The 20499-nt window shown below is 40.7% G+C and overlaps 2 protein-coding genes across 11 annotated transcripts in view; one reads left to right on the forward strand and one right to left on the reverse strand.

The window, feature by feature from the left end:
* Positions 1–3256: 3256 nt before the first annotated feature.
* Positions 3257–20360, reverse strand: MTRF1 (mitochondrial translation release factor 1). 10 transcript variants are annotated; one of them, XM_040541114.1, is made up of 12 exons: positions 20203–20327; positions 17053–17102; positions 16140–16310; positions 13360–13818; positions 10647–10738; positions 9839–9920; positions 9501–9608; positions 9235–9407; positions 7945–8062; positions 6640–6776; positions 4845–4943; positions 3257–3472 (listed from the first exon to the last, which is right to left on the reverse strand). In XM_040541114.1, the coding sequence occupies exons 4-12, from the start codon at positions 13793–13795 to the stop codon at positions 3350–3352; spliced, it is 1368 nt and encodes a 455-aa protein (XP_040397048.1). In that variant the 5' UTR covers positions 13796–13818; positions 16140–16310; positions 17053–17102; positions 20203–20327; the 3' UTR covers positions 3257–3349. The 10 variants fall into 10 exon arrangements, with proteins under 10 accessions (XP_040397048.1, XP_040397065.1, XP_040397057.1 ...); XM_040541131.1 differs by having other exon boundaries at positions 16140–16334; XM_040541123.1 differs by lacking the exon at positions 17053–17102 and having other exon boundaries at positions 20203–20360.
* Positions 20246–20499, forward strand: part of NAA16 (N-alpha-acetyltransferase 16, NatA auxiliary subunit) — a 67152-nt gene continuing 66898 nt past the window's right edge. Inside the window, exon 1 of the mRNA XM_040541078.1 lies at positions 20246–20363. The gene's annotated coding sequence lies outside the window, so the exon portion shown is untranslated. The remainder of the gene's footprint in view (positions 20364–20499) is intronic.

A 20499-nucleotide genomic window follows, 5' to 3' on the forward strand; every position in this document is an offset into this window, starting at 1 on the left:
CTGATCCATCTCCCTGCAGGCCTCCCGTCAGGTCCCCCAGCCCCAGCAGCGGACACGCTCCACTTGCCAGCTCTGCTCGTGTGAAATAACGTGCGTTTCGTGGCCACAGCAAAAAGTTGATGCTATTGATGTAGCTGGTGCTGGAGGTCTCAGGTGCCTGAATTGCAGCTGGTTTTGGAAAACGATGTCTGAAACAGAACTCCAGGCATGGGGTAGTAATGGCAACTATTATCATTTCCATTTGGAAACTTCTACTTTTTCTCCTTGCCATTTTGACAGCTATGTTAAAGACGTTTTGCAAATATCCAAGTGGAATCTGCATTAGAAATGCCAAATAAAGCTCAATAGGTAAAAAGCAAAACAAACACAGTTCTTCAGCTGCTGCCGTTTATTTGTGAATTGTTTGTATCCATCTGCCAGGAAGTGTTTCAAAGCAGCAGTCAATTCTTACAGCTCCTGATTTAAAATAAAGCTGTAGGAAAAGGTGGTAAAGCCTGACGTATAAAACCACGCTTAGGGATTTGGGGAACCAGAAAGAATGCCTTTGCTGCTTTGACATTGCCCCTTAGTGTTTTGTCTAACGTTACAGACGGGTGAATTGTGCAAGAGCCTGAGTGGAAACAACCATGTTTCTTAACCTAATGAGAATATATAATCATATAACAAATAGTTATGTTAGCACAGCTGCTGTTTCCTTGCAGTGTTATTTTTGGGAGTAAAACTGAAATACTTCTTGCTCGAGAGAAGGTAATTTGTTTATATTACGCTAGCATTCAAAAAGAAAAAGGCATAAAAACAACACCCTTGCCTTAAAAAAATCTTACACTGAAAAATGCCAAAACAACAGCAAAAATAGCACCTAGGCTGCAGAGGGGAGGATAACCTTCAGAGAGGAACAGTCCTATGGGATAGAGCCTACAGAGCCTACGTGACTTATGCTTCCTTGTAGGTGAGGGGTGGATCAAGGCATATGTACGTGGTTCAGTACAGCTCACAAACTTGTAAGTGCAGAAATACCTTAATAATTGCTCGTCTTCAGATGCACGAGTAATGCAGGGGAGGTACTTCTGCCATTTATCTCAGCAGCTTTTACGTCCTACAGAAAAGACCGGGGTGCAAGAACTAGTAGAGTAGTGTATGGTTTCAGATATCCTGTAAGCTAGGGGGAAACATAGCTTCAAATAATACTTTGTCAATGAGGAAGAGCAAACCGATCTGGTTTTAGTAGGACAGAACAGTGCACCAGTGACCTCCAGGAGAAGTGGGTCTGCTCTGTGTGAGTGTCTCTGTCGGGACTGAGCTTTAGGGTATTTTGGGTACAGGTGTGAGCAATTGAGGGATGCCCTTAATAAGAAAAAGATCCTTCAGGATACACTGGAACAGCCTGGAAGAAAGGGTTTAGGTACTGAATTTCAATGCCTGCACTGGGGGCATCAAAAAATGTGGTTTCGGAGGGGAGCTCCCTTCTGCTTTCCCCTTTCCCTGAGCACAAAACCACCAGCACCACCAAAGACAGGCTGCGGAAAATGAGGGACCTTGGTCGCAAATACCCCTAAGGTCCTGCAGTCAGAACATCACTGTTTTTCTTTCAGTTACTTAAGTGAGGCTTTATTTATTTATTTCAGTGTTTCAATAGTATTTTTCATAGTAAAGAGCTTCATAACCATCACCTAATTCTGGAATTAGAATCTGATTATTTAAAATGCTTAGTTTATAAGAAGTTTCTAAGATCGTTCAACGTATATAATAAAATAAATTGGTTTGCACCATGAAAGTGAGCTAAAGGAGCACGTTAATTGGCTAAACACGTAAACTCTCCTATTGCAGCTAATCCCATCAGTTAGTACCAGTCTGTCAGCACTGCATAGGTGCAAGCTGAGCTGCCTGCCTTCCTGGAGGTATTTTTCACTCAGCTGCTTACCGCAATGCCAAAGTTCAAATGTGCAAATGACTCTAAGTCACATGATAGTAGGTTTATTGATTGATTTACAGAACTATAAATTAAAAAATAAAAACTAAAAACGTTTGTAATTAAAAGTGGTGGAAGCAATTCAAAAAATTCTCAAGTGAGACTTGCTGATAAGAATGTGCAAAACCCCGAGAATTGAAGAATAGTTCCATAACTGAGAAACCGAGTACTTTTCCTGCTTTCTTCCTGTCTGAATAAAGTTTAATCTACATATTTTAATATATATATATTTATATAGTTTCTACTCTGTCTGAATAGTGTAAATTGCTGTTTAACGACACAGGTTAGAATTCAGTATTGAAATTTCTTTTCTCAAAACAACTTCTATTTTCTCAGTCCTGTATCATTTATGATTAGGAAATAAATGTGCAGCCGTAAACCAACCACGACGTGCAGTTTAAATCATGACAATTAATGGACTCTTCACATTCACAAGACAGCGCAGAGCAGTTCCATAGCACGGTTTGGGAAGAGCGGGATAAAAAGCAAACGCATTGATCTAGCAAGTCAGCCCAGCTCAGCAGTGCACTTGCATATTTCTGTGTAACGTTAAACATCTGAGTGTTCCTCAGTCTCTGCGTCTGATTACTGACTGCCTACGCACAAGTGCGTGTAAGTATATTGCACAATATGGGCTTAGGGGAAAACATGAATGCAAGTCCTGTTAAAGCTGTGTGCTCTACAGCTATCTGGCTTGCCCTCAGAGACAGGCACATTCCCAAAGAAGACATCAAGGCAGAAACTAAATTCCAGACGTACCTCGTTTGCTAAAATACATCTACACTGTCAGCTCATTTTCTGTCAAGGAGGAGGATGCTGCCGGTTATCATTGCTAAACTCCTTCCAGAACCTTGTCAACTCAACGTGAAACTGGAACAAGTACTTCTACACTCCGCCACAGCATGTGGTCCAGACCCACCCTCAGCTGAACCAAGAAGGCTGACAGGTACAGCTCTCAGGATGCTGGCCTCTCGATCAAGATTGCTTCCTTTGCTTTTCTACAAAAGTAGTATATCATAATACAGAGTTATTTAGAAAGGGCTACATTTAGGAAGTTCCCTCTGTCAGTGGATAAAAATGATAAAAATAAGTATTACTCATGAGGCCAGATTCTAGACCAAGAGAGGGGAGCTTCAGATCTTTCACCTAGACAGGAACATCTCCCGTCCCCAGAACAAGCAGTGCTCAAAGCCTGTTCTTTTCTGCTAGGGGAGCTGTAGTAAATTCAACCCATTAAGTTCATTTGTGCCAATATATATATAAAAAAAGAGTAATAGCACACATTGAAAAAGAGGCGTAGATTTTAATCAGTCATCTAACAAATGTGTCCATTTTATTTTGCTACCAAACGCATTTCTGCTTTAAGTCTATACAATGTCTTCAGCAGCCTCCTCCTTCCACAGACTGCAAATTTTCTAGATATTCGGTGAGAGCCTCCATCTCTGCGAACTCCAGTAGCCTGTTTATTAGCTTATCCAGTTCTTCTTTCCCGCTTAGAATTTCCTATGAAAAAACAACAACAGACAAAAGCATTACTGAGCATACATCAGTGTTATTCTGAAATGGTCACTACGCAGAAGAGGAGCTCTGGGAATGCCCTCTGCCTGGCGTCTTATCGTAGCACTTCCACTTGCCCAACTTCATGAATCCCCTGTGCGAGAGCACCGTGGCACAGTGCACAGCAGTGGGACTTTGTGTGAAGGCACACTGACCCTGGCAACAACAGAAGAGGTATCGGTGCCTTCTCGCTGTGCTTTCTTGTAACCTAAGCATTTACATAAAAAATCATCCAGCAAGAACAATTAGGAGTAGAAGGACACAATTTAAATATTTGTTTCATGCGAAGAATGACTTTTTTTTTTTTTTTTTTTACACAAACAAAGCTTAACTAACTTTTGTTAGACAGGTTATAGTTCCAATTTTACTCAGAAAAAGTAATAAGTTCCCCAAACTATGTGAAAAGCTAGACTAACAAAACTAGTATTTATACAGTTGTGGAACTTCCTCCCATTCTCTTCCAACCTGATACCTCTATAGCTCTTCCCCACCCCATTAAATATGAACCATTCCTTATTCAGTATGCCCTGTGTTCTCTGAAGTAACCCTGGACATCTGTGGGTACAGTTTAAAAGTGTTGCTTTTTATGAAACAGCAGTTAAAGTAAACTGGATGCCTAAGACAAAATAATAAAGGGTCATCCTAAATTTCGTCCTGAAGTTCAAAGCATTGCCCATAAATTTATTAGACAAAAATGCACTATTAGGTATTTGTTTAAATACCTGTTAACAAAGCAATAAATATGAATCAAACTATATGGAGATATTTATTCAGAAATATCAGGTAATCTTACAGTAGAAGTATTCCGTTTCAGTTGCTTTTAACTGTGGCTTGCAAGGCAAACATAAAGAAAAGGTGGTTTTTTTGTTTGTTTGTTTATTTTTTCCCTTTATTCACTCTAGCATTAGGAGGAGGATTAAGCTAATAGATTGACAACTAAAAAAAGTCTGTCTTGTCAGGTTTTTCTTTTGGCTACGGTAAGCTTCAAGAATCTCAAGTTTTACTTGCCCAGTTTGGCGAAGGGACTCACCAAGTTCGCTAAGGAGGAATCCATGCTTGATCTTTTTTTGTTCATATAGTAGGAGAAAAAGACACAGAGAACTAGGTCAGCTAGTTATTTCCTGTGCAAGTCATCTTTAACACTACCCTACATCACCGAGGCAGAAGAGTGTGAACTTCTTGAATCTATCACGTTCTGTCAGAGAACAACTGGCCACGTGACTTCCTCATATATTTCAAATTGTTTTCACAAGGTTACATTTTTCCTCACAAGATACAGGTAAGTCTAAGTTTTAAAACTCTGATAAGCAACCATCACCTTGATATTGCGTGCATCGTGCGAGATCCTGTGGTCGGTCACTCTGTCCTGGGTGAAGTTGTAAGTACGAATTCTCTCTGACTGGGCTCTCGTTCCCAACTGTAGCAATAAAAAAAAAATATATATATATATATATATATTGTTTTTTAAAAATCTAAAACCACTCTACATCAGCATAGCTAGAATAAACTTAAATTGATTAGCCTGTTACACCTACAAACCTAGTAGTCACTGATTTAGGATATATATGTGTATATATATATATATATATATTTTTAATGGATATATATTTTTTTAATACAGTTTAGTAATTCCACAATGTTTTATTTGCTATTCTGTACCAGACCAAGTTTTAACATCCTGCAGTATACCATTTCTGTCCTAGCTCTGTAACTGTAAGAATGACACCAGTCTCAAAAGTCACGTAAGGCAAAAGGTGTCTACACATGGCATTAGTCCAAAAATGTAACACGGTATTTTTGGTTTTGAGGGGGGTTGTATTCCCACAAAAGATAACGATTAGGCACCATTAATAAGTCAACGTTTACTACACAGAAGGGTGGCAAAGCAGTTCCACTAACATCTGGCTGTCAGAAATCAACACCCAAAGAGTAAATTGAGAATACGGAGAGGAGTCCTCTAGTGGTGGCGTGCAGGAGCGCAAACAATTCTAAAAGCTTTAAAACTGAACTCAACATAGCTTTGTTGTGTGGTTAAATGCTTTATTGAAATGGAGAATTACACGACAAAAACTGCTCAGAGAGACCAGTATCTGCTTAGATTTTGTTTGTTTTTGTTTGGAAAATTCTACCCGCACCCACATTTATATTTCAAAACAAGGATTTTTTTTGATCTATTCTGAATTATTAGGAAAGGTAATTTACTTTTGCCTGATTTTCTATAGTATGTAAATATATAATAAATGTAAATCTAAAGTCCTTTATACAGCTTTGAAAACTCTCAAGCTGAAGTTATTAACAAAAGATAAATGGCTCACTGATTACAACGACTGAGTTAATAATCTGCAGGAACAATACATTTAAATGCAATCCGAAATTAGTGATTAAATAGCTGGAAACTTCGGAGCACTGAAGAATTCTGTTATTGTGAAGTATTTTTATTCTTTTTGATCACTGTTGAAGTTTGCACCGCAAACAGCAAAATACTCAAGGAATGGGAAAAGAATGTTAGCACACTTAAGAGAAAAGTACACTTTGCAGCATAACTTGAGGTAACTCTTTTATGAAAATCATTTCTTCTTTTAAGGGCTACCTAAAAAATTGCAAATAAACTTTTATGTAACTGTGAATTGGCGGGCTTGTTTACATACTTGTTACTCTCAAAAGCTCTGTATGATCTCGTCAAATATTGTGTTTTAGGAACAGGTTAAAATACAACTCCAAGAACTTTCGATCCCCATTTTCACTGAGAATAACTCCGTACTACTGCTCTGATTGTGTAACTGCAGCCTTAAGAGGGGGATTCAGTTCACAATGTTGAGTGAGTTCAGATCATTCAGATAATTCCAGCTGCAGTCTTACGATTTGTTTCTTTCCAGCTATAGCCTATGGCTCTTTTTCATTACCTGAGAAGTCTACATTAGGGTTGAACTAGGAGAAGTGAAAATCAGAGTTCCAGTTTTAAAGCACTTACCACTTTAACACACAAGATTCTCCTTTGTAAGCACACCCGTCCAGACACACACTCACGTGCTCTGTCACTGCCACTCAAAGAGATCGGAAACAAATCTACAACACAGCACCTTCTCCAAGTTCCATCAATCACATTTCCTCACCTGCAGTTTTCTGGCACTCTGCTCTTGACTTAGTTGTTTTTCAATGATCTGCTGGTACAATTTAGCTCTCAGCATTTGCAGAGCTATTTCCTTGTTCTTCAGCTGTGATCGCTCCTGCTGGCACTCTACTACTAGTCCTTTACAGAAGAATTCAAGAGAGCACAGATCAAAAGCCTATTATAACAAAGAACAAGCCAGCTAAATTAATTTTAACACATTTGGCAACTGAAACCTTCTACAGTGCTGGTTTGTAGGGCCTTTCAACTGTAGGGTAAAAAGTCATTTTAGCACACTGCCCAAAACCATATGTAACTTTTTAAATTCTTCACAGCTGCACCAGGAGCTTCTTTGTTTGGGTGCTACAGAAAGGGTAGGGATATTGTAAACTTTCATGAAGCAAACAAGTTTCTGACATTGCCTCCAGAAAACAGATTTTCTCCAGCTAGCTATCGCATGTTAAAAATGTAATTTGCAGAGTCTACAGAAGCACGCTGAGAAAAAATGAAATGCAGGATTTGAAAGTCTTAGTCTACATAAGCTCACAGAGACTGGAAAGTTCGTTATTCTAGCAGAAAAGGGTGTCAAAGTCACACTGGAGAGTCATAAACTGAATTAGGAATAACAAATAAAGATCTTCACAAGAAAACTAGTATTTGTTTTTATTTCACATTAGATTTCTGAAGTAAAAAGGCATACACAGAACAGCTGTTTTCAGGCTGCTACTGGAATTTCTTGTGCATTAAGAGATTCCGCATCTGGATGGACACAAACCCACTGAATTTCAATACAAACAAATCCTAACAAAGACAGAGTGGTTCACCATATACAGTAACTTCCCATCAGTACAAGCTTTCTTTCCTATTCCACATCTAACAGCATTAACAAGTACTCAATGAAAATCTTCAACTCTCCTTTTTTTCTCAGTCTCGTAATTACACAGGTCGCAGCGAGGCTGCCAATGACTATTACTCCTGAAGCAGTCAGCAGAAATTATTTACATCTCCCATCCCATCCCTGTCACCCTCCATTTATTCTTTCATCCTTCACAGACAGCGTATTCATTAAGCAACCCATCTGAAGACAAAACTGGCAGAACAGCAACACGTTGACCGTTGTTCCACTAGTACATATTCTTCTTCTCACGTTTCCTTGCTAGAAGATGGGCAGACCAAGAAGGGGCTACTGCCTTTTTTGATATAAGGCCCAACCCGGCAAACTCACTGTAAGAGGTAATTTGCAGCATCGTAAGCTTTCAATTCAGGATAAAGATTTAGGGTGATTAGAAGGAAATGCAGCCAGACTTACCTGTGGGAAGGTGTACGATTCTCACAGCGCTGTCAGTTTTGTTAACGTGCTGCCCCCCTGCTCCTTTGGCCCTGAATGTGTCTACACGCAAATCTCTGGGATCTACTTTAACGTCAACCTAGAATCAAAGAAAATTACTACCTTCTGCTCCTCCTAAAATATTTTGAACATCTTTTCAATGATACATGGTGTAAAAAAAAGAATCACTTCTCAAAAACCTGTTCTTTTATAACTGTTCCTAAGTAAGAGTTATAATTATTATACTTAAAAAACCCTAACAGCAAGTATCTCTGCAAAGCAACTCTTTAAGTACTCCACTTATTTTTTCCATCTCTTACTCCAGGTCCTTCCGAAAACAAGGTACGTCTGTGTGGGAAACAAACTAAAATCAGCAACTTTTTGTAAAACCACCAGCTTTGGCAGGGAGACCGAGAACTAAGCAAATCATCAAAATTACTTCTAAGTAGCAGCTCAAGGATCTTGTTCAGTGAGTCAAGCCTGAATGATTTTTGCAATGGTGTTTAAAAACATCTAACTGAGGAAAAGGTGGGTGTACCCAGATCCAGGCAAGGACTGCAGCACTGCAAGTATGAGCCCACGACCTGGACCAAGCTTGAGCTCAGTGGACAGGAAAGGAACTTTCAGATCTGATCAATGTTGCGAGGAAAGCATTACAGGGAAGCAGGAGAACTTGCAGGGAAAGCCTTCAAGATTTGTTTTTGATTATCTTCAGCGTAAATTGCTGGTTTAAGCGAGAACAGCTGGTATCAGTGAAAACTCAAAGACTAACCAACACGCTCATTCAAATTCAGAGCATACTGCCCCTGATTTAACAGAGAACGACACAAATAATTTAAATGAACCAAAAAAGAATTAAAAGACTTGCTGAAACTTATTACTATGCAACACTGAATATTTTCTTGGACATATTCCCCGTCTCAATATAAGACATAATTTAAAATTGGCTTACTGCTAACTAGTGAGATTTGTGAGCGCTGAGGCCGGAACAGTCACTGAACTGATCAGTGATCTACTTGCCACTTCAGGCAATAGCAAGTATCTGGGAAGTTGCTTCTGGTGAGCCGTTCAAACACGTAAGGTACAGAGGCAAGGACTGAACCTTCCAGAGTCACAGAATTGTGGTTCATTTCCTGGGATGCACACAAAGCACTTGGGTATCAATAAAATCCCAAACCGCTAACAGTAACGTGGTTTTAAACAGCACCTACTCCGATGCCTACGTGGATGAGCAGGGATACACCTTGCTGCCCTGATTAGCAGTTACTTTACCTCCTCTGGCTGCGGGAGGACAATGACTGACATCGTCCCGGTATGAATGCGCTGCATTCTCGACGACAGGCCTGTCTCGGGGATTCGCTGGACCCGATGAGTCCCTCCTTCGTATTTCAGATGCCTGTAGACATCATCTCCCGAAATATGAGCGGCCGCGTGATGCAGCCCACCTATAGAGGCAAATAACGTGTGACAAACAGAGCAGAGAAACCCAGCTTTTAACTTCGTTGTCTTGATGGAGTGTCTGAAGACTACTACTGTACCTATCTCAGCTGGAGTGTAGTTCAGAACATCAAAGGTCCAACATTTATAGTCTGCATAGTTCTGGTACATCTCAAACATCTCCTTGGTGAACTGCTGGCAGATGTCACCTAAAAATATAAAGGCGCTACAACATAAATAGCAGTTCGTAATACGGCAGCCACCAGTTTTTAGATTTAGCTGCAACCATAACAGTGGTCATTAGACAGATTAACGCTCTTCTTTAGAAAGTATTACTTTATACCATTAAAGTATAAAAGTGCATTCAGAATAACCCATAAGAGCCTTAAAAATTTGGACGGAGCTTTGGAGTAATCTTTACTGCGGAGATTTTGCTGACCTCCAGTTGTTCTGCCAGCTGTCACTTCTAATATAACATGACTTTTATCATATTTTTCCTTTGGCACTAGAAGCTGGAAAAGCTGAAAAGAGAAAAAAAAAGAAAAAAGAATGTCACTGTCTCTTTCATGACTCTGTATCTCCTTTTAATCCAGCTTACAGACAGCCTTCACAAACACCATGGCTTGAGCCCACCTAACAGGAAAGCTAGCTGATCCCAAAGAGTCAGGTGCCACGTCACCCGTCCCAGCCCCAGCTACCCATGAACACAAGTTACTAGCTATAACTCAGCTGCTTTTTACACAAACATTGACCTTATTTTTCAGAAGGCCCCATTTCCCATTATCTCAATGTGAACATAGAAATGAGACCAAACACAGAACCTTCCACTGAATCTGTTCAGCCTCTCTGCTTATAATTAACGTCCCCGCTGACGGGCTGCTGTCAGCTGAAGAGGAAACGAAAGACTGAAAGTTCCAATCAGAAACCTTTTCAGGAATGTATGCTCCGCTGTCACAAACAGTTACGAGGATGTCACGTCATGTCTCAATAGCACAGCCAGAGCTTTATGTCCCCTTCAGCACCTCCAGACAGACAGACAAGCAAGCAAAACTGACTAAAATAATAAGCTTCTAAGATGCGTTTGCCAGAAGCTTACTAATTAACGTTGCCACGTCTTTTCAGGGAAAAGAGAGAAGCTGGACTTCCGTTTCATTAAATGCAAGTGTCATAGTCGATGGGTAAGATCACAAGGAAGATTTTTTGGATATCTTTATTTACAAAGCTGTATAATTTTACCTCAGGCTCACCTTTCTGCACAGCGTGTTGATTTTTTTATCAAGGGTTTCCTTCTCTTCTAAGGCAAGCTCCAGAAGTTGTTTCTCATCTCTGCTGTCTAGCTCTAAATTCCAACAATAGGAACAGATATTAGCCAATTTCACTTACCTTAGAGCAAACTGCAGTACAGCTGACAAAAGACGCACATTACAGCACATCAAATCTTGCAGTGCAAGCAGTTCCATTTTGCCAGCATGAAATATCAAAGAAGGGCAGCCCAACCCAGGATGCACATTGCTAACTAAATGGTCATATTTTTCAGGGGTGTTGGAAGGAGTAACAGATATATTACCTCTGAATCTCTAGGTTATGGCTCAAAGTCTGCATCAAACAGATGCTAGTCCCAACTGACGCCTATGTGGCACAGACTGACAGTCCAGGGGTAAATTCTTGAACAGATTTGACAAAATACATCAAAAGCACGCCTGGAGACAAAAAGTGCCTCAGTTTCCCATATTATAATTTCTGATGCAGCAAAAATGTCGGCTTCTAGACTTGGCCAGAAACAGATGTATACTCAATGATTTGCAGACAACTCGTTAAGGTGAGCATTAAAGTAAGATGATAATAATGAGGTTTCTAACCCTCTGTCTCCTGCTAATCAAGTGACCAGTGAGATGTGAGAGTTATGGATTCAGACCATGAGGATGTGGATGACCTCGCTTCATCCACATTCCTGGCTTTGCTTAAGGAGATTCCCTTCCCCTCTGCTCAGCAAGTGTGAGTTAAGAGAAAAAAATGACAACGCCAAAACAGGGAGCACCCTCTCCTTTTCCTTTTAATTCCCTCTACTCTACCAACTGAGAAGTGGCTCTGGCAGCTCATCAGAAGGAAAACCTATAGGTTTTATCAGTAGGTTATATAGGTTTACACACCTCAAGAAAAGAATAGACAGATGTAGGACTCGGGGCTCTTCCTCTCTGCGTGTCTAGAGCCTTGTTCCTGTTCTCCTGTCCACAGCAGCGGCCTTAAGAACTAAATGGGCTGGGACGTTGGGCCAGCTGGACAAGGACAGCAGCAGCTCCTCCACATCATGGTTTCTAATTTACATTCCATGTGGGTATTTTTCCTTAAATAAATGATGGCAGATCAACGGATGAGCTTGACATCCTTGGCACTTAAGGTGAGAACTATGTAAATTTCCTTACCGGTATATTACAACTCCAACCAAAAGATAGTCCTGAACGAAAGGCTTCTAGCTGGCTCAAAAACCATCCTTGTTGACTAGTTAGATAACAGGATCAGACTGAATATTGTCAGCAGAGATGGAAGCATGGTCTAGGGGTAACCTACCAGCTTGAGGTTGAAAAGACTGGCATCCCATACCTACCCCCCTGCAAACCTGACCTTTAAAAAGTCACTTCATCTGCCCTCTGATGTGAGTCACCAGGGAAAGACTGGGAAATCATATTTTCCTGCTTCATTGAGTGTTGCAAAGATACAATCCTACAGCAATTGTGAGGAATTTAGGTATGACAGAGAGGAGGATCAGTTATGGAGCTAAAAACAACACAAAGAACAGTCAGCTGAAGGGGCCATCTGTGTTTTAGCTCAGCCACACGACACAGACTGCGTACAGTATAATTGGGCTCCATTTAAGTAACTTCTTGGCTGTAATTTTCTTTCATTCACTTGCTTTTTCTTTCTTTCAACTCTAACTCACTCCATTCATCCATATCATAATTTATGGAATTAGCAAAATTCTTCATTACATTTATTTGATGCAAAAATAGCCTTGCTAAGTTGGAGTTTTCCACTTTTTAAAATACTTTCTCATTCTTCCAAGAATATTTTTTTTTTCAGGTATCAATTTTTGTCCCTCATCTTCACTCCTTTTCCTCTTTATCCACTGAAGAGGAGCAAAAGGGGTGGGGATTAAAATACTGTCTCTAATCTTAGTATCTGTTGGGGTAGCAGAATGGTCCACGTTGTTCTTTTCTACTGAACACACTGCCTCACATTTCCAACATTTTTTTTTCTTTGTCAAAATTTGTACCACTGCTTATTTTGTAAATTCTCCCCATACTTTCTTTTTCCTGAACGGTATCAAAAGCAGCGTCAATATTTTTTTCCCCTATTTTTACCCCAATCTTTACTGTAGAATAGTTTTGAAAAGCAGCAGCTTCTTAGATAACCATAACCATCATTTTTTATTCCTTGTAGGACTCCTCAAGTATCTTCAAAGACATTAACTCCTGCTGCTTATATTGGAAGCTGAATTCAGGGCCTGAAGATGAAAGTTCACATAATTTGCTTAATAAGCATCAATGAACTGGCTAATTGGAATCCCATTTTAAATGACACAGATGAAGTCTGCATCTACCAAATATGCTTGGCTTGAAGGTGTCTTTTTTCCTTCAGTTCATATTGCTCTTTGATCTATCAAAAAAAAAAAATTAAACCAAACATTTCCAAGCTATTTCTGCTAGACAAAGCCCTGCGAGTTCAGATGGTTCCTACTTTCCCAAGTTGGCTGTATTAAGACCTCAGATCAAAGAGAGATGAGGTAAAAATAAAAGGAAACGGCTCGATCTAGGAAGCCCTAGAAGCAAGAAAGCTCCCAGGAATGGACATGACCGGGCCTGGCTAAACTTATTTAAAAGCTTTCCTCGAAGGCCAGGCAATTAAGTTCATCACAAGCAAAGCCATTCTTTTGAAATGAGTAAGTGGATGTGTTCTCCTTACCTCTGCACATGGTTTCTAACTCCTGGACTTCTCTTTCAGCCTCTTTGATTTCGTGAAACGCAGTTGCAACGTGGGATAGATCAGCACGTCTTCTCCTCAGGGTTCTTTGCTCAAAGTCGTTTTTTGAGTCAGCATCGAGCAGACGACTGACCTCCTGGTATTCTTTGCTTAGAGTCTCCAGATACTTCTGCACAGCCTCGTGCTTCCACAGTGCTCGTGAATCCTGATGCTTTTTCCTAAACCGACCATTACATGACAGAGTCAATCTAGCTGTGTCCAACAAAGATTTTGGCCTCCAAAATCCACAGCTGCGCAGTCCCATCACATAACCTATCTTCTTTGCAACAGAAAGAAGAGGAGAACTGTGAAGCTGACCATGACAGTAGCAACTGGAAAGCAAGCTCTTGAAAAGCCAGACACTTTGGAGAGGTTTCATCTTGTTCCTTATTCTTCCACCACCTGAAATGAGAAGTAGACAATATATGGACCTTTATTATCTAGAAAGTGTTTTCTTAAAAAATACAAAATAAAATTAAAATCCAACCTGTATCAGGCCCAAATCCTGTTCTTGATTACACCAACGCAAATTTAGTCATCATGGACAAAACTATTCCTGTTTCAATCCCAGTTTAAGCTAGAAAGTCTTACCTTGCAAAAGGTCAGTCAGTAGGACTAAAATATATGCTCATGAAATTATTCATCTGTGTATGTATTATGTCAGATACGGGAGCAGTGCTATATGATCCCTGTGTACTCCTTCGCATGACACATATAAGTGGCACATATCTTCTATCAAAAAAATGAGTAGGAAGCTGGTACTCTGAAATCCAATCCCTATTTTTCTCATAGACTTGGCGTTGCTTTGCAGGACACAGGATCAGTGCTGCTCCAGGAAAGATCTTTTTTTCTTCATTGTACATCATCAACATCAGAAACCATGCTATGAATTATTACCGTGTTCTATAAATTGGCATACAAGGATCTACCAAGAGGACTAAATTTAAATCTTTATTATTCTAGGGCTACACACACAGAAAAGGTTTAACAAACACAGAAACACTCCTTAATATTTCTGCCGTGACCACAGTCCTCTACGCCTACCAACTTCTACAAAAAAGTTGATTCTGAGAATACGAGCATGCGAAACTTGTACCATAGGATCTCCTTGAAAGAGCACACTGCAGTTTCCCAATACAATGAGTTTTTACTTATTGCTGACAAGAGCTTCTGTACACCTTCAGGTGTTTTATTAACAAATTACCACAACATTAAGTACTCAACTCACCACTTTTCCTTACCTACTTAGCTGTTTGTCCTGTAACAAAGGAATAGTAAAACACAGTAAAAACGGAGGTATTGTTTTTACAATAAAAAACCCAGATGTCTGTTTTATTGCCTACGGGAACTGGAAGAGCTGGAGAGGGAGGGAAGAACTTTTATTCTACTTCTGCACCTTCCCCAGGCTGGCAGGTACTACCAAACTCACTGCAGCTATTTTAAGGACTGCTTTAATTTACAGAAAGCCAACGATAACCCTTGTGGATTGTTTCAGTGACTAAAAACAGCCGTAGCAGAGGCATCATACTTCCTTCACCAGGAACAAGGCAGAAGACCCAAGTTGGACTCATCGTCTACACTCCTGGACTTAGTTCCTTGAGGGCATGTGCTAGAATTAATTCCTAAAGACCTGATTTTGCTGATATCAGTGGAGTTGTTCCTACTTATTCCAAGTCAGCATGGCCCATCATCACCCAGTCAGGTGGTAAACATCATTAATAGAATTAACTGGTGAAGTTAAAAATCAATACATTCAAATAACTAATTCAAAGTATAGCTCTGTCTGAGCTCTCAGAAGCAAAATACTTGTTTTTAAATGCCTAAACACCTAAACCTAAAAAATTGCATGACAACAACCTTTGAGAAAGAAATTTCAGAATAATTTTGTTTTGTTATTAAAAAAAAAAACTATTTCCTCTTCAGAGAGATGTAGTCACACTGCATTTGTGCAGAAATAAGCCCACATAAAACTTTTACATAGTTGCATACAGTACCTATTAACCGCTTTTCAAACTAGTTTTTAGTAACTTTTTTAATGTGACAAAATTATCCTGTGGGCAGCACAAACACATCACAAATCAGAACCAGTATGCAAAAATGATAACTGTAATTGTCTCATTAAAAGAACAAAAAGACCAGCTCAGCCCCAGTCAAGCGGCAGCTATCAACACAACTGTTTTAGGAGCTTTAAGAAACCACTTTTAATAATCAAAGCGCTATCAGCTCCATGCAAGTGCATTTGTAGAGCTGCATATGAATATTTACGGGTACGGCAGCAGCACGTATTTCAGTAAGAGCCTCAGAGACACGCTTTCAAGGCCCCAGGGGCCCACAGCCACGCTGAGGAGCCCTCTGCCCCCCAAAAGCCAGGCACAAGCCCCCCTTACCCAGCGCAGGATTTATGCGCTCGCAAACTCACCATCTGCAAAGACGGGCGCCGGACGGACCCGGCCTCAAAACACGAGGGCATTGCGGACGGGAAGGAAAGCGGAAAAAACTCTCGCTCCCAGCATGCCTGCTCGAAAACACAACTCCCAGCGTGCTGGCAGCGGCAGCCTGGCTTGGCCGCCTCTCCTCCAGCCCGCAGCCAGGGGCATCGCGGGATTTGGGAGCGCAGATTTGCCAGCATCGCTTTAACAACTCGGCGAGGGCAGGCAGGCTTCGCTTTGCCTCGTGAAATACCAGCCCCCAAATTAAAAAAAAAAAAAAAATCTTAAAAATACCTCTGTATTTTCATTTTCAGTATCTTCTTCACAGTTGCATGGTAACACGCTCTGACTTGAGCAAACGCTGGCTGAAACGGCAAGCACACCAAGAAATGGGGACGGCCCTGCTTCCCCAGCTCTGAGCCGTTACATAAGTGGGCTCTTCCGTGCCTTTTCCCAAAACACGGCCTGAAAACACAGGCGGCTTCAAATCTGGTTATTCAGAGACCGATTTCAGAAAAGTTTGCATAAAACAACATGAAGTCCCACTTTATGTCGGAGCTTGCTATTAATTATACTTAAAATGAATTATTGCTGCACTACAGAAGACAAACATCAGTTCTAAAATATTAATAAACAGAACCACTCCAATTATTGTCCAGCTAATAGGCTGCAGCTTCCTAATAAGGTAAGTTTCAAAACACAGTATGTATATGCACATTTTAATAGCTGCATAATCTGTTTAATATTATCTATATCCCTAATTATATTCACATTTTAAAAAGTGTTTACATAACCTATTTTTTTATACCTATAATCACCCAAAAGGCCAATTTACTTACTCAAAGCTACGCACGGTACAGGAGAAAAACGTACTCAAGCCTCAGATGAAGAATTCTGCTGCCTGATGCTTTTATGTTTTCCTTAGGTGTAGAGCTTGCACTGAAAAGTTTGCTTTTTCAGTAACTTTCCCCATCTTTTTTACATTTCAGCAAATCTAGCTCTGCTGTAAACACTTTAAAGAACACTATGTTCTAAGTTTCTTTCTTCCCAGCTACTGTCATTCAACAGGATTAAAAAAAAAAATTAAATCTGGTATTTGGCACATATAACATCAACAAGGTTTGGCAAGGTGAGTACTCCAAAAGACTGAAAATGAGCCGATGGGGGATTTGGATCAAATCTCATCAGCACATGAATGACAACTAACCTCCTGTTTAGGTCTGAGGGCTGCTTCTGGCTCTGCTCGATCCCCTGGGACTGGAGGCAAAGCAGACATTAAAAGGCTGCCTCAGAAAACAGGAGCCATCCCAAGCTGATTGAATTCACAAAAGAGCCTCAAAAAACAGCACCCTGCAATCTCCAAGGAGCTCCCCCAGGCCTGAGAGACGCAGTACGGTCTCTGTTCCCACCAAGCCTCACTCTTCAACTATACCTTAGGCCTCAGTGAAGATAAATAATAAAATTATCCTTACGTTGGGACTCCAAATATACAATCCAATGCTTAAAAACCTTGGAAAAGTAGTCTATGGGAGAGCAACCAAGAAGCTAATAAGAACATGAAAGTTATAAGCAGACCATGCACTCAGAATTACAAAACAGGTTTAAAAAGGAGAGGATAGGCCAAGAAAAATCACATCAGCTTCTACTGCAGCCAGGAATGGCTATTACATTAAACCCTCTGATTAAAAGCGATCACGATTCAGTTTTTATTGCACTTGCTGGGCAGTTCCTTAACTCTGAGTGTGAAAGTACAGACTAACAAAGTCTCAGCACCCCCACCAGCCGGCAGCTAAGACACAGGTTGGACTCAGCCCTGACCCGACTACAGGACCTACTCTACGCATCTCATTTGAAAAGTGTATAGAATACACTCTTTCCCTATATTTCCTATGTTTTTGAAATGGAATATGGGAATTGAGTATAAAGAATGGGAAATCCCATTGCTGTCTGTGCGTCCACCTCCCTTAACGGTTTGCTTGGATGCCTCAAAGCCTGCACGGCCACAGCAGCTGCCTACAGAGCTGGTGAGGACCATGGCTTGTGAGGTGGAGGGTGCTTGGGGCAGGACACTGCTGCCCTCCTCAGACACCATGGCAGAAGGGTGGAGTGACAGCAGTAGGGCTTCATGGAATAGGACACTGGGGTCCTGTACTTTTAAATGTAAAATCTGGCAACCCCAAGCTGCCAATTGCTTTAGAAACAAGAGGCAAAGAAATGGTTCATCAAACAAAACATGCTCCAGGCCTTACAACGTGCTTGGCTTGAAGGCAGGTCTATGTCCATGCGGAGGCCCTTTTTTGCTCGGGGGCCCTAACTGGGTTTAGCAATCTGCCAGCATTGTGCCACGACTTCTACACACACCATGCCACAGAGTAGAGAGAGAAATGCAGAAAAATCACAAGCTTGCTATAATATATATATCGCTTTAATATTGCTCCCCCCTTTTGACCCAAATAATTTGTTGACAGACTTCTGAATTCTTTCTGTTTGTAGGAAAAACTGGTGACAGAATCATACGCGTCTTGAATACAGTCCTGTTTATTAACAAAGCCTGTAGAAAGAGCTTTGTTTGGCCCAGCACAGTAGGATTAAATGACAAGAAGTTTTCTTGACTGCACTCCCAAACCTCACTTTCAACCAGCACTGTGCCCCCCCCAAAAGCTCATTTCTGTGTTTATTCTCTCTCAGCTAGTCTACAAAAGGTTTCTTTTACTGCCTGTTTGCTTTTCTTTTCTTGCTGCTTTTAACACAGATTTTTAATACAGACACGTCTAAATGCAAGTCAAACCCTTGCCTCTTATTTGCAGTTTGTCTGTTTGCACACAGCATCCTTTCTAGTTCTTGGACTAGCAGGAAACAGAAACATTTAGCAACTAAGAAATACCTTAATGCTTCAGACCAAAGGATCACCCAGTCCAGTATTTGGCTGACCATCTCAGAGATGTATCTGTTTATCACTGAACCCAACCGAAGGTGTAACATACCTTTTGGTAAGACAGGAAACCAGAGGTCATAAAGTCAAGGCTAGCATTAACAAGTGCTAACTACTTGCTTCTGAAAATGATGCAGAAGTGCTGACCTTGTCAACAGTACTAATGTTTTGGAAAAAAAAAAAAAAAAACAGATACTGAGTAACAGCAGTACTACATCATATACCAAAAAGAACAGTGAATCCAGTACAGCATGTGGAAAATACTACATAGTTGCATACATTGGTTACCATTGATCCAGGTGACTGACATCATTAGAAACATGTCAGAACGAAACCAGTGAGAAATAAACACAGTAAAGATATCCTTTCGACAAATAAACTTAACTACAGACCGCACAACAGATAACCAAAACAAAGCCTACAACAACCACCATCCACAAAAAGTGGCCATAAATTGATGCTCAACAGTAAGTACGAAAGCATACGCTGTACGTCTCTAATACCTCCTCTCATTTGCTATCTTCTCAGGAAACTACCTGAGCCTTTAGATATGTATATATATATCTTTTTTCTATCTAGTAGTCTACAAGTTAGATTGCCTTCCAGGTTACTCTCTTTCAAGAAGTCGTTCGCTTCCCTGTTGCCTCCTTTAGCCTGAAAGGAAGGCAGCTATCATGTCCATCAACTTCAGCAAGGCCTGTGGCAGGTCAAAGACACATTGGGTATTTTCTGTCACAGTCAGTTACCCACTTTACGTGTAACCAAAGAAAACTTGTCCAGTATACAGCTTTTCTAATTGCTTTTAATTGTTTTTTCCACACACGTGCTTTACTGTGCCTATCTACTATGCTCACCACCTGGGACAGTAGGTGGATAACCATAACACTACAGAATTAATATCCTTTTATAACATACCTTTTAAAATATAACTACTGCTTTTAAAGAGTAATTACACAAACAGAGATGCTAATTGAAGCTGCCTAATTTTCCCCCTCATAAAATGCTCTTTTTAATTGGTTGCAACTTTTGACAGTTTAACCAGTCTTCCTTCTAAGTAAATACCCTAGGCCATGTGGCCTCAGAGTTGCCGGTTTGTTTTCCATTTCTGCAAAGATCCATTTAAGAACTATTTCTGGGAATAATAAGGAGGAGAATTTATTTTCAAAAGACCTTAAAACCTCCCCTCAGCAAAGGAGCCAAGCCATGAATAAACACTTACTGCTCTAAGCATGCACGATGGTGCATGGGGAAACTTTACATAATCAACTGCTGAAAAAAAACCACACGAATTAATGCAGGAGATGACATCCCTGCTCGCCCGGAGCCTGGCTGCCAGCTTGCTGTTGTTTCCCTAAATACCAGCCAGAGCCCAGCGAGCGCTCGGCCCCTTGCAGCTCTGCTCTTACAGATACTTTCCAGCAATACCTCCCAAGCTTTCGGGCAGCGTGGCTCACGAGTATCGGTTTAAACTGGTTCTCCAGAGAGCGGCCACTGAAAGTGGGTTATTAGGGCCTGAGAGGCAGGGGAGGGAGGCGCGGCGAGCAGACAAAGGAGGTTTTTCTGCCTTATCTCCGCACGGCCAAACGCTGAAAGAAAAAAAAAAAAAAATAAAAGAAAGGCAGAATTAAAAATCAACCAAGTTTCGACAGCCCCCGGCTTGGAAATAGCCATGACTCAGGACTTGGGCCAGCCGGAGTTATTTTTACACCCCCGGAGGGCGGC

This window comes from Cygnus olor, chromosome 1, assembly GCF_009769625.2.
Source record: "Cygnus olor isolate bCygOlo1 chromosome 1, bCygOlo1.pri.v2, whole genome shotgun sequence".
NCBI lineage: Eukaryota > Metazoa > Chordata > Aves > Anseriformes > Anatidae > Cygnus > Cygnus olor.